The sequence below is a fragment of the Nicotiana tabacum genome, chromosome 1 (assembly GCF_000715075.1).
Source record: "Nicotiana tabacum cultivar K326 chromosome 1, ASM71507v2, whole genome shotgun sequence".
NCBI lineage: Eukaryota > Viridiplantae > Streptophyta > Magnoliopsida > Solanales > Solanaceae > Nicotiana > Nicotiana tabacum.
This window is the reverse complement of record NC_134080.1, coordinates 216,927,222-216,942,180: the sequence shown is the minus strand read 5'-3', so window position 1 is coordinate 216,942,180 and position 14,959 is coordinate 216,927,222. Positions and strand designations below refer to the sequence as shown.

General features: G+C 32.8%; 1 protein-coding gene across 1 annotated transcript; it reads left to right on the top strand.

The window, feature by feature from the left end:
- Positions 1–4,062: 4,062 nt before the first annotated feature.
- On the top strand, positions 4,063–8,640 carry LOC107769963 (ribonuclease 3-like protein 2). The gene is made up of 4 exons (XM_016589221.2): positions 4,063–4,601; positions 5,563–5,715; positions 6,796–7,229; positions 7,954–8,640. The coding sequence occupies exons 1-4, from the start codon at positions 4,236–4,238 to the stop codon at positions 8,126–8,128; spliced, it is 1,128 nt and encodes a 375-aa protein (XP_016444707.1). The 5' UTR covers positions 4,063–4,235; the 3' UTR covers positions 8,129–8,640.
- Positions 8,641–14,959: the final 6,319 nt, after the last annotated feature.

Genomic DNA, 14,959 nt, shown 5'->3' with positions numbered 1-14,959 from the left:
ATGTTGGATATATATATATTTCTTGTCAGTTGAATCTTTTTTATTTGAGTCCATAAGTATAATTTTGGCAAGTTAGCTTTTGCAGACTCTACTTTCGTCGATTTTGAAACTACTGGTAGTACTTGAAAGAAATCACCTCCCAAACCATTATTTTTCTGCCAAATGGTTCATTGATATCTAATATATCTCTAAATTCTAGTCAATTGTTTCGATCAGTTGACGCTTAGCTGTAAGCGCTTCATCTTATATTATCAATTTTGTTTTCCTTATAAATTTAGTACCATTGTGTTGCTTTGATATATTTGTGATGGTTATTTCAGTTCTTTGAAGAGGTATATCAAATCTAAAGTGACTTGTATGATCTCATAATAAAATCGATGTTGGTACACCGCTTATTATTATTGCTAATAGTATCTTGATCTAATATTTGCAAGTAATGCATGACATAAGAATATTATTTCGATTCTGCTCGAGGCATCTACAAAGGATAATCCCGCTATAGCTGAGTCGACTCTTTATAATATTGTCTTGAAAGTTTATTTTTGTTTAGGATTTAGTTTTGATTGTGCTTCCTCGGACACTTTTATGACCTTTTGATTCTTAATACTATACTGGACATTTTTTTTACTTTGTGTTCTAATTTTTTTAATGTCTAACACTATTTCTATGGAATAAATTTATGTACCCTAAGATTTTTTTATAACTTGAAAAATTATTTTACTCAAATGAATTTAAAAAATAATTGAATTGGATCTCTTGCTAAATAATTAATTGAAAGATTAAATTATTGGATCTTAACATAAAAAATAGTTTATTTAATGTTGATTCATATTCTTATTATTGGTACATCTCTTGTTTTGAATATTTAACCGTAATTATAATTTATTCATTATAATTTTTTTTAAAGAGTAAAAAGATCGATCTAACATTTCACTTTTAGATCTTTATGTTTGCAAAATCATTATTGGTATTAATTCTTATTAACTATTTTTCTTTCTCTTTCTCACACATTTATATTCTTCAATATTTTTTAGTTATTTTTTTAATAATTGGGTATATTTTCAATATTACCCAAAAATTGATAATAATAAAATATTATTTGAGTAGCAAATTAGTTCAAATATATTATAAAAAGATATTATCGTGGGAATATTTTTTTTCTCAATTTTAACGCTTTATTCAATTCATTTAACATTACTTCTATTTTTTGGGTATTAGACATTATAGAGTGGTAATATATTGCAAATACGGAGGATTCTTATAAAATTAATTTTATTAAATCTTCCTATATATTTTTAATAAGAATTTAATAGGAAATATTTTATTAATTTTAAAATCTTAAATATTTATTAAAAAAATTCATATAGAAGGTATTGTAGTCCAAAACAAATAAGTTATTACTGATGTCTTTTCCCTATGAGTCTTCTGTTTAATATTTTAGGGATATTTTGGTTTATCAATATTGTATTTGTACTTTTCTAATAATATATAAACTCTTTTTTTTCTAAATGAATTTGGACAATATAATACATTCTCAAATTAAATTAGTAATAGGACAATATAATACGTTTTCAAATTAAATTAGTAATAGAATGTTTTAAGAAGTATATCCTAAACGTAATGGGATTACATGGCTAAAAATACGTCTCTATCCGGAAATTATTAATAGAAAATTTAACATGTTTCTAGAGGTATTAGGTTTACATGCTAACATATAGTATTATATGTCTATGCCCTGAAGTAATTGTACTATAATAAGATTTCTAAAGGTAATCATGTAGGATTCTTAACGTGTAGTATTATGCCCAATAATTAATAGGATTATAAGGTTAATATCTAGAATTCCTATTATGTCCTTATATTGTGAATTATTATGGTTAATATTACTTATAAGTTTATTTTTGTAAATCAACATTATATTCATACTTTTATAATAATATATATATAGAAAATATAGATATAGATAGATAGATAGATATAGATATAACATGTCATTGTTTACTTTTATATTTTATAGCAAAATAGATCAAGTCGCAAGTGCATGATACACAATTTAATGCCTATTATACGTAAAAATTGTATTTACCATAAGTCCTCTTTTTAGTGATTTTATTTTTTATTTTAGGATATGCAATTCTCTAGAGACTTAAATCTTTTTTCAATTTAATGTGCACTTTTGATTTTTAAAATTTTGAAGCGAAGTTTTACAACATATATTATGTTGACTTTTTGTGTCACTTTGAGTGGGAGGAACATTGTCATGTGAAAGGTAGCCAAATCTTTTTCTAATTCAAAGTTCTTATTCGTATGTCCTTCAAAATATATGATCTACTTGAAAATTTGAGTGACATTTTCAAACATAGATATATTAGTGTTAGTTAAACCAAGACTGCAGTTTTTAAGAGAAATTTTCATAAATCACTATTTTTTAGTATTAATTAGTCATCTATAGATACCATTTGCTATAAAACGGATTACAGATACCTTTTGTGTGGTTATAAGATGTATTTGATGTATTTAAGCTATTCTATTCATGAATACAGTAACAAAAATAGGCATGAATCAGGGAACTCCAGCCAATCAGTTGTTGTATTCGAGTGTATTCGATTGTATTCATGGAGTGAAATATGAGATTACAACTGGACAAATTATTATATTCAACTGTATTCGACTGTATTCACGACGTGAAATAGGGGATTACACTGTTTTTAAAATGGAAAGTGAATCAATTAACATAATAGATTCCTAATATAACTCAACAAACTCAATTATAACACACAAATTTTGTATTTTCAGTTACAAAAAAAATTCACATCCGAAAAATACCAAAAAAATATAGCAATCTTTAGAGAAATTATATAATACATCTGAATACATAAATTATATTAATTAAAAAAAATATATGAATACATTCATGGCATATAGCGAGGTAGTGAATACAATAAAATACATAGAATACATTAGGATACATTGAAATACAATGAAAAAAAGACAGTGAATACAATGAAATACATGGAATACAACGAGATACATTGAATTACAATGAAAAAAAGACAATGAATACAATGAAATACATGAAAATACATTGAAATATATTAACAGAAAATCAAGTTGCTCAGCCCCAAACTCCGTCGTCTTTGTTCAAGAACAAACCCTAATTTCCGGCGAATCCGCCGTTCACCGAAAGCCGGTAGTGAAAACGCGCCGCCTTGGTCCGGCGATGCCGGAGCCGAGGTCACTTCCTGAGCAGAAGCAACCGCCGATACGCAAATCAAAACCCTTCTTTCATGACTTTTGCATAGCTTTTTGTACGTGTACCCATGTGTGTGGTCTCTTCGCATAAATTAAATGAATAGATAGTCACGGGGACCGGCAGTAGTGATAACTGAATCAGTCCTATGAACAGTTCCAAACCTGTAACTGACATTCAAATTGGAAATCAAGGTGGGGTGTCAGATCCTTCAAGATATTCTAAGAATTGAACATACCATAGATCCACACTTCTTTATACCCAAGTGTTTGGGACATAGATCACCACCAATACAATCTCCTTGTACGGATGCTCACCAACCTAGATAACTCGTCATTTAGACATTCAAACATGGAGAAAGAGGCGGAGAGAGAGATGAGATAACCATGGAGAAATACTGGCGTTGAGAGAGAAAGAGGGTGAAGAAAAATCTAAAAAAATGAGAGAGAAAAATAATACAAAGAGTATTTTATGGCTTAAGAGTAGGAGGTAACCATAAATAGATATTTGTCTATAAAAATCAAAAGGTATCTATATAATATAATTTTTTAAAAGAGTATTTATTTAAAATAAACAAGGTATCAACCTTTGCTATAGGAGGTAAAAATTCTTTTTTTTAATGAATTCGAAGTCCTAAAACTCCAACCGAAATTTATGGGAAAAGTAAATTTAATATTTTAGGAATATTTTTGTATACTAATACATTGAGATATCCTTAAACTAATAGGATTACAAGGCTAATGTCTAGAATTTCAGTTATATCCTTTCATTGTGAGTTAGTATGCTTAATATTATAAGGTTATTTTTATAAACCAATATTTTATTCATGCTTTTATAATAATATAGATAGGTACAGATATAGATTGATAAATTAACCAAATACAAACTAAGCTAAAAATATTTTTGAAAAAAAATAAAACAAAAAGCAGTTACTATCACATTTCAACTGTGACAGTGTACTTTGCAATCGCCGGAAAATTGCGCGATGATGACGGAAGCAAATAGGCTACCGGCGGAAGAAATCACAAACACGGCGACATCTGTAACGGCAGTAGAGGAACTATTGAAGTATCGGTTCAAGAACACGAAGCTTCTAGAAGAAGCTCTAACTCACACTTCCTGTAATTCTTCTTCAGCTTCTAATAATTACCAGCGGCTCGCTTTCGTCGGCGATGCAGCTCTCGGCTTAGCCATTTCCAGTTATTTCTTCTCGGTTTACCCTGACGTCGACTGCGGTAAGCTCACTGACCTCCGCGCCGCCAACGTCAGCACCGAAAAGCTCGCTAGAGTCGCCGTCCGCCACGGTCTCTACAACTACCTCCGCCGCAATTCACCGATCCTCGATGAAAAGGTACATTATAATCATTTAAAAAGTGTTCACTCCCTTTATTTTCATTTTATTAATTATTATTCTTAGTTTGACTGGGCATAGGTTTAAAAATGTTAAAAAGTTTTTGAATCTTATGCTCTTAAACCAAATGTGTGTATAGGTCACGTCATTCCACAAGGAGTGTCATTAAGGAAATGAGAATATTGGAATTAAAAGTTACTACTATATATAGAAATGTTACATTCTTCTCAAAATAGACTAAAAGGGAAGTATGATACGTAAATTGAAACAAAAAAAATAAGTTATATGCATAATGTAGTTAGCATCTTATAAAGAGTGTATAGAAATTAAAACTTTTTAAAAAACTTTTAACAAATCCACCTAGTGATGGTAGGGCTCAGACATTGTTTAGGGGGTAATTTATGCATTTCCTTCAAAATTTAAATACATGAAGGAAGGAAGCATGGCACTTTACCTCTTCCTATTATAAAAGAAGGGTAGACATGCCTTCCCCATGCTTTAAGGTCTTTAGATATGTTTGTGTGTGGGTAGATGAGTGCTCAAAGTACCGTTAAACTATCTAAGTTGTGAGGACTCCTCCACTTTACAAAGTAGCTAGCTTTACAAAAGTAAAACAATGTAGAAAACTAACAACTTGGGGGAACTCCTCCCAATTACTATATGGATATAAAACCAAGTTTCCAAAAATTTTAGTCCTTTGGTTTGGATTGTCTAGTTTTGAAATTGGGCTGTTGCATCTTGTCCAATATGTATGACCTTTTTGCTTCTTTATGCAAGTATTCAAACCTTGAAAGCTGTACTTGTTTTAGATTGTGAAGATTCCAGTTAGCCGTAGCATATGGCACTTCATTTGTCTTCGGTAGCAGTGTCATTGCGCATTTCCTTGGCACAAGATCCATCGAACTAAGTACAATAGTTCTTTTGCGGAATTGTAATAGAGGGACTTTGAATTTGGGCATAGGTGAAGGAATTCGTGATAACAGTGCAACAAGAGGCGGAGATGGAGTTCTATGGAGGAATGATGAAAGCGCCAAAAATTCTTGCAGACATTGTGGAGTCGGTCATGGGGGCTGTATATGTGGATTGTGGCTTCGATGTGAATGCTTTCTGGGTGGTCAGTCTCTTTCTTACTATTTAAGTTTGTGCTGGCCATGGATCTTGTAAAAGCTCTCTTTTCTTTCTGCTTTCTGGATGTAAAAGTATCAATGAAATAATCAACTATGCCTAAAACTGAAATAGTTAGGTTGGCTATGCTCATTCTCTATATTTATTTCTCTGGATTTCTAGTATAGCTTGAAAATTAAATTATGTGGAATTAAAGAATTGCGTATCGCAGGCTTGTTGGCTATTAATAAGTGCTTGCGATTTACAGCCTCAGTGTTAGTACACAAGGGGTTTTAGCTGTTATTTATCGAACATGTTTCCAGGAAAAGCTAGTTATCTTTGTACCTTTGCATCGAACTGACTCAAGCCATACTCCTGTTTTATATTTGGTTATTTTGCTGCAGGCAGGAGTAGTCATTACACTTGTCAATTTTCAGAGGCAAAACCTTTTTCATATAGAAATGCTTTTTATGTGTCATTCTCCAATGTTGAAAGAAATGATTAAGATGTATTCCTAAAACAAGAATTTTAGTTGTAATTCTTTTGGGTGTTTTATTAAAACTCTTATCCGTGCAATTAAATTTTGTGCTGGTATTTGGAATGTCATGTTATGTTTGTTTTGATGTATGATTACTCATTTGAATTAGCAAGGTTTTAAAGTGTGTGTGTGTGAGAGCGGGGGGTTGCTAGTTGAAATTTGAATTTATACAGATATTGAGAAATAAAAAGTGAGTTTACATGAAGAAGAAGGGCTTGTCATATTTTGGTTTTGTATCATTGGAAATCAAATGGGGAAGGGAAGAAATGATGAGGTATTACATTGTGGAGATTTGGCAATTAATTGAAAATGAAAAATCATGAGAGCCAATTCAAAATTTGAGCGGTTAACGTTTTAGCTTCCACCTGCCCCCACATCAGTAAACAGATGCAGCATTTCTTTCTGTCCTCCAATAGTAGACTTATTTCAGAGATTTCATCAAGGTCTTACGAATTCAGTTTTATTTTCTTTACCTAAAAATGGTCCATTCTTGCCTTTCAAATAGAAATGATTTCGTGATGTTTAGATTATTTAGTTGCCTTTTTGTGTTAGATCTTTAGAGGCCTACTTGAGCCTATCATCATGCTGAATATGTTGAAAGAACAACCACAGCCTGTAACTATGCTATTTGGACTTTGCAAAAAGGATGGAAAACAAGTTGAGGTAGAACATCGGAAAGAGGGAGATAAAAACATTGCTAGCGTCTATGTTGATGGACAATTTGTTGCATCAGCTTCTTCTGAGCACAAAGAGAATGCAAAGCTTCAAGTTGCAAAGGCTGCTCTTAAAGAGTTGTTCTATGACCCTTATGATGAGATGGATGTTGAATTTGTCCCATCTCAGAAAAAAAAGACAAATGTTGAATTTGCTCCATTTCAGAAAATAAAGATGGATGTCGAATTTGACCCAACAAAAGAGAGTGAAGGGGCAAAGCAGAAACTGAATGAGCTTTGTGGAAGAAAGAAATGGTCCAAACCAAGTTACAGGTTAACCTTTTACTTTGAGTGTAGTTGTTCTCATGAGTGAACTTAGTGCCATTTTTGTCAGATATACGTCCGGTGGAAAAAGTTAGTGCTCATTGCACTTGTACTGAATCTGTAGCTGCAAGCACAAATTAGATTATCAAGTTTAACGTGCTTAACATGTTGTACCAGGGAATCCTAGTACTATATTCTTAATGTTCTCTGTATATCTCTATCATTTCAGTATTGGAAATTAGGGCAAGAGATTGTTGCCGTATGATCAAACTGTGACTTGATATTGAGCTGTGAAACTACCAATTTTCTCTACTAGAAATAACTTTAAGGTTTGATTGCATGGAATGGGTTAACAGAAATCTTATATAAGAGCACCAAGACAGATTTAGAATTATGTCATTCATCAACGTACTAACATATATGCTGCTTATACTTTTTGGACGGACTGCATAAAATGAATTTATGATCAAGTATTGCTTTATAAATATATCTTGAAATGTCTGAGGTTTAATATTTTGAGAAAATTTTACTTTTGAGACTTCTCCATATAAAATGGATTGTTTGGACTAGCATCAGGGTGCATGCCGTTTCATACAGGAAAGATCTTCATTTGGCAATTCTTTCTGAGGTTGTTTGTCTCAGTATCCAGCTGCCATGTTTTTCTGTTTCTGTTGCAGTCACATATAAATGTATGAATTTGGTCTCATTAATATTTGCTTCCTGATGGTTGCAGAATAGAGAAAGAGATAGGTCCTGCTCACCATAGGAGCTTTACATGCTCTGTGCAAGTTTCAATTGGTGAAAATGTGTTTTCTGTGACGGGAGACGAGAAGTCACGAGTAAAAGATGCAGAGAATTCAGCAGCTTTAGCAATGATTCAGGGTTTGCAAGAATCCGAGGTCAGTTAATTATACATATCCCATGTTCCATTTCTGGATGAAGCAGACAGCACAAAGAGGAATGTATTCAGGTTCTATGTCGATGGTGGAGTAGTCATCTTTGGTTGCTGCAAAGTGAATATATATTCAGGTTCTTTGTCGATGGTGCAATAATCATCTCTGGTTGCCGCAAAGTGAATATATATCCAGGTTCTTTGCCAATGGTGCAATAATCATCTTTGGTTGCCGCAAAGTGAATGTATATATATCCAGGTTCTTTGCCGATGGTGCAACACTCATCTTTTGATGCTGCAAAGTGAATATTGGTTGAAATATTGTCATAAGTCTACTTGGAAAATATACAACAGTAGAGTGTGCATCACTTATTACGTGATAATGCAAAAGACATCAGCACCTACCACAGCAGACTGAGCTCTGGCCAATTCAGGTTAGAAATTTAGCACGTAGTTTTGTGTACATATTAAATACCTTATATGTACATGAGCCCCGCTGTTGCCCAAGAAATGCAGCATACATTCCTATTTGCAGCAGGATTACATGACCTATTAAGTGGACAAGTTTTCCCATGTTAATATGATTTGGTGCATAGTGTGTGCTAGTAAATTTTACCCGACTATTTCATGACCTCCTATTAGTTAAGGGATGGGGGTTGTAAAAGGGATACAAGGGTTTTGGTTAAAATTTGGACAAATGGCCTATCGAAAACAACATCTCTACCTTCCCAAGGTAGGGGTAAGACTGCATACACTCTGCCCTCCCCACACCTCACTTTCGGGAATTCACTGTGTTGTTGTTGTTGTTTGGACAAATGGCAACAAATCATGCTGATCTATTCATTCTTTTGTCTGGAAATAAGGACAAATGTAAACCATTTCGATAATGGCAAAGACACATCTGACCTAAACCCTAAAACTTAAACCATGAACAATTTCATATAATTCAACGACAATTTTGGCCCTTTTTCCTAAGGTAATATAGTTTGGTGTAAAGATCAGTAAAAACTAAATAACAGTATATATATACAGACATTTTATGTATTCATTGAATAATGTAGGCACCAAATGTGAGCCAACTCAATTGATTCAGTCTAAACTGTGGATTTGTCCAAAGCAGAAAAAAGTTGTTCAACTTTTACAATGAAAAGAACATTCAGAGAGGAATATGACAAGAACATTCCAAGCATTTAGTCTAAAAGTGAATTAGTCTAATGGCAGGTGGGGCTACTTTTGATATGATATGTACAAATTACAACCAAAAGTTGATGATGTTCTGTTGCTATCAGTATTTGGATCATTATCATTTTACAATTTGTGATAGATACCTTATCTTATCGTACTAATATAGAATTGTAGATTATTGTCAATCAACTTTTAAAGAATCAGATTTAATTCCTCAAAAGTAACCTGATAATGTCTTCAGAAAATTAGCAAAATGAAACATATATACATTTTGCAAAAGTTTGATAAGCAGCTTATCAAGAATGATTTGTCATCGTATTCAGAGGTGTATCAAAATTTTTGAAGTTATAAATGCAAAGTACTATTGTACCACCACTGTTTTTGTGACACCCCAAGCAAATCCCACATCGACAAAACACGGGAGAGATGCTTGATATATAAGTAAACAAGCCTTAGACCCTCATGACTTGTTTTAAAGCCGTGCAGCCTGCAAACCTAGTCCAAAAACGGACAATATCATTAGTGAGTTGGGTTGTTACATATGATATTAGAGGACAAATCTCACATACACCTCAAGCGAATCCCACATCGACAAAACGCAACAGAGATGCTAGGTACATGAGTAAACGACTTTTAAAGTCGTGCAATCCTAGGTTCAAATCGAACAATATCATTATTGGGCTGAACTGTTACAATTTTATTATAATGATTGCACATAAACGTGGAAAAAAGATGCAATCTTTCAAAGTTTTTAACTATACGTGATGTAATGAACAATCACGTATTTTCCTTTCTTTTATAATATGGTAGTGTTGTAGGAGAAACAAATAACAAAGTAAATATCAACACTATATTTTACTACATAAACACACATTCATGAAGTAATTAATTTGTATAACGATATCGACACGCCAAAATGAACACCAGCCGTCTTATAATTGTAGTATTACATATGCCTAGCTAACAAGGCTAATAAAATACATTAAATAATCACAATAGCTTGTCCTTCCAAAATGGATAGAAGTCTCGTCTTCAAATATAACAAGACTCTATCCAAGACCTCTGCTTGTTCTGATACTTGTTGAAGTGTGTAACTATCTCATCTAAAATTTAAGTTATTAGAGAAAACATCTTTTATTTACTTAATTATGTTTTCACCACTATCCTCGACACTACAAGTTTTTAAATATATTTATATTTAATTTACACCCACGTCATAAAAGAGTAGTGGATGCAATGACTCTAGATCCACTTCTAGCTAGATCCGCCCGTTCCTCTGGCAAAAAGAAAAAGAAATATGGCGTATCCTAAGAATTATAATTTTTTTAACGAATCAGAGCGACAAAAGCTGAATCTTAATAGATCATGGCAGCAAGGTTTCTCTATCACTTACAATATCCATCGCGTATTTTTGTCACTTAGCTGCATTGTGATAGAAATCATGAAGTCTCTTCCATGAATCTTCTCTTTGTATCTTTAACTGTTTGTAGAAGTTGCCAATGAATATCTCTGCTTTATGAAATAGCTCCTGCTTAGTAATCTCCCCAAACTCCTCCTTTTCATTAGTATATTTTTCTTGCTTTAAGATCTCTTCCCCTTCATTCTCCTCAGCAGAACTAGTTCCTATGAAAAACAAGCTTGGCATTGAAGGACACTTCTTTACTGCTTCTTGTTGTACTTTTCCAACACCAATTTTTTTCTCCGAAACAGATTTTCCCACCACTTTACAAGTATTATTCTTGGCAATAATGTTAGTAGTCCCACTCCCATATCGGTCGGTGCGATGGCAATTTGTCTCCTTATTTGGTCTAGGACAATGCTCAGCTCTTGAGTTCGTTTTTGAAGTTGAGTTAGGTCCGAAGTCCATTTTCTTATGAGATCGCGAACTCTCCTGGTTCACTATATCATATTTAGCTTTAGGGGCAGTTTCTTGATTATTAGTACTAGTTCCAAGAGGAGAAAATGCCATCATCTCTGGAATGGTAGGCATATTGTTATGTTGTGTTTGGTTGATAATTTTGATTGATGAAGGTTTAATGTTGTGATTTGGAGATTTGGAGAAGAAGGAAATGAGGCCAGCTTCAACTCCTAGTGAAATGATGAGAAGGTGAACAATGAAATAGAGGTATGTAGTTCTTAGTGATGTGGATAATAGAGGGGTGATGATAATAAGGGAAATTATGAGTAAAAGCTTTAGAGCTTGGGAGATTTTGATCATCAATTCCATATGGATTACTTTGATCCTCTTTTGATGAATTTAAAGATGTTGAGAGAGAGTATACCTCGTGACATTAGTTGAGGTATGCGCAAGCTGACCCGAGAACTACGATTATTAAAAATATTGAGAGAGGGCTTGAGAAGATAGTAGGAAAAGAAGTGTGATTTTCAAGTAGAGAAGTGATGGTGGAGGTTTAGAACAACATAGGGGCCAAGTAACTCATATTTATAAGATGAAGAGAGGAAAGAATGTGATAAGCTGGTTGTCTTTATCCAATTCATTCATAATCCTACTAATAAAGTTATTATTGAAAAGGATTTTGTTTATACAGTGAGACATCTCTATAACATCATCCATATATAATAAAAATTTACTATAAAAGCATGTTTTTCTCGGAATCTATTCTTATATATATTATGTTATAATATATATCCTCTGTAACGGCACTTCACTATAGCAGCCAAAAAAATTCGGAACAAACGAGGCTGTTATAGAGAGGTTTGACTGAATAGACATATATGGTGTAATTTATAATTAGGAAGGTAAATAGATTCTTATGTTTGTTGTCTTCTATTTATGATTTAAATGTGAAGATTCAATTTGTAGGGTTCTTAAGTACTCAGAGACCGGATTCAGGATTTGAATTTTATAGGTTTGAGTTCGAAGTTTTATCACAATTCATTTAATTTACTAGGTCTGAAATCTATCTATTTGTACTTAGTGAATTTTTAACATACATACAGAATTTAAACAAAAGCTACTAAGTTTGAATGAATTCATAACTTAATTACCATCTACATCCTGATCCCATATCAGCACTACATTTATTGTACTGTTAAAATTGTAGGTTAATGAACGTTTTGTAACATCTATATAGACAACAACACACACACACACATATATATACAACAACAATATTTATATATATTGCAGCACTAAATTTGTTCTAATAAATACAACATTTTACTGTAAAAATTAAGTTTGTTCGAAACCAATTTTTTATGTCATGTTTTACCTCTTTATAATAACTTTTTTACTATAAATACAATAACCATCTTTTTTGAAAAGTAAGCTCTTTATAATATTACCCCTCTATAACATTCATGTAAATTTCCAAGAACACCTATATAACAAGTCTAGAAATTTTGAAAATATTTAACACTTTAATGTACCACTTTAATAAAGAATATTATGTTAGTACATACTTCTATGGTTAAGGATTTCATTCAATACACAAAAGCCACCATTGGGAGTGGCAAACGGGCGGGTCGGGTCGGGTTGAAAACGGATAATGAAAAAACGGATCGATTATTCGACCCGACCCATATTTAATACGGATAAAAAATGGGTTAACCGACGGATAATATGAGTTACCCATATTATCCATGACTTATTGTATATGATCATTTTTGGGAGAATTCTTAGTCTCTTTAACTTGAGGAACCCCAAATTTGAGGCTTCACAAATGTAAAAGTTAGACTCATTGGTTACTTATTAGTTATCCATTGGTTATCCATTTTCTAAATGGATAATATGGTTCTTATCCATATTTGACCCGTTTTAAAAAAGTTCATTATCCAACCCATTTTTTAGTGGATAATATGGGTGGTTAACTGTTTTCTTTGAACCATTTTGCCACCCCTAGCCATCACCGTGCATGATGCAAATGCATATTTGAAGATATGCATATATCTTCTTCATTGGACAAAGTTTCAATCGTGCATAATGTTTAATTTTTTTTTATCTTTAATATATAACATTAAAAAAGAAATATTGTTTTTGGATAATTTTTATCTATAATAGCCAAATAATATTTAAATATTATATATTGTTATAGATGTATAACAATCATTATCTATAACAATCATTCAATATAAAAGCTAAAAAAATCGAAACAAATGAAGTTGTTATAGAGAAATTTGATTGTAGTTATGTTCCATATCGAAAATATTGAGTTCGAATAAACTTGTAGCCTAATTAGAATTTTATCCGCCACTAATAGTCTTTATCCTATTCATTCATACCCTTTAAAAAAGATAAAATTAATCAGCTACTCGTGAATCCTAATTAACAAAAATATAAAAGAATTAAACAAATAAGAAAGTAAGTACCAAGTAAGAGAGGAAAATTATTGTAAGCCCGTCGATTAGCTACGTCAACTTTCACTTAATAGTGGGTGTTAATCTTCTTAATAATAGCACTTGTCTCAAGTTGCCTAAGAATTATTGGTAAAAATTGCACGGGGCGCCCTATTTGGCCTCCCCATTTAATTTATACCCATTTTTTAAAAACTTTTAACTTGTACCCACTTTTTTAACAACTTCAGCTCACTTTCTCCTCCTCCTTCTCCTCCTTCATTTTCTTTTTTCTTCTTCTACAACGATGACTTCAACATTGCTCTCTTTCTTCAGCTTTAGATAAGAAACTTCATGCACCTGTTCCTAATTTCCAAAGGCACCGATGTGCTTGCTGCTTTGTTGGTCATTCGGAAGAAATCAACATTGATGAGTTAAATGAGAGGAATGCATCTGAAACAGATGATTCAAATGAGAAAAGATGCCTACTGACAATGTCTTAAACATTAACTATTCTTGATCCAAGATAGCAATGACAGGACATGGGATCTAAAGCAATTTCTTAGTGACTTTTGCCATTACAAAGAAGCTTTTGTTATGTAAGGCGATTAGTATATATATATATGTACAAAGGATTTATTACCTATATTTGCTTAGCTTATCATTTTTTCTTCACGCAAGGAAGACCAGATATTTCATGATCCTTCTCTTTCATAATCAAACAGAAACTGATCATACCTGCAGTTGAAGTCTTTCCCCAACTTAGTGGCAACTTCTTCCAACAACTGAACTACTCCAACTTTTGGCGAGCTGTGCAATTTAATTTTTTCAAAGGCCAGAGCTGAAGTTTCCTAGTTACAACACAAAAACTTCAGCTCTATAGCTGAAGTTTCCTAGTTACAACACAAAAACTTCAGCTCTAAAGCTGAAGTTTCCCAGTTACAACACAAAAACTTCAGCTCTAAAGCTGAAGTTTCCCAGTTACAACACAAAAATTACAACACAAAAACTTCAGCTCTAGAGCTGAAGTTTCCCACTCACAACACAGAAACTTTAGCTCTAGAGCTGAAGTTTGCCAGTTACAAAACAAAAACTTTAGCTCTAGAACTGAACTTCAGGCCCGGCTACTAGAATGCTGAAGTTTTGCGTGATTGCCTTTGCTACTTCAGCCCCGTGTGCTGAAGTTATGCGAAAAAGCGGGTACGCTTGCAATTTTTTTTGCAAAAGCGGGCACAAGTTAAAATGTGACACAAAAAGCGGGTATAGATGCAAATGCCCCGAATTATTGGGGAGAGGTGATTAGACAAGATATGACGCGACTCCAGCTCACCGAGGACATGACCCTTGATAGGAAGTTATGAAGGGAGAG

Coding starts and splice junctions, on each gene's coding strand:
- LOC107769963 (XM_016589221.2), top strand. CDS start 4,236: ATGATGACGGAAGCAAATAGGCTACCGGCGGAAGAAATCACAAACACG. Junction 4,602..5,562: donor CACCGATCCTCGATGAAAAG/GTACATTATAAT, acceptor ATTTGGGCATAG/GTGAAGGAATTCGTGATAAC. Junction 7,230..7,953: donor TGGTCCAAACCAAGTTACAG/GTTAACCTTTTA, acceptor TGATGGTTGCAG/AATAGAGAAAGAGATAGGTC.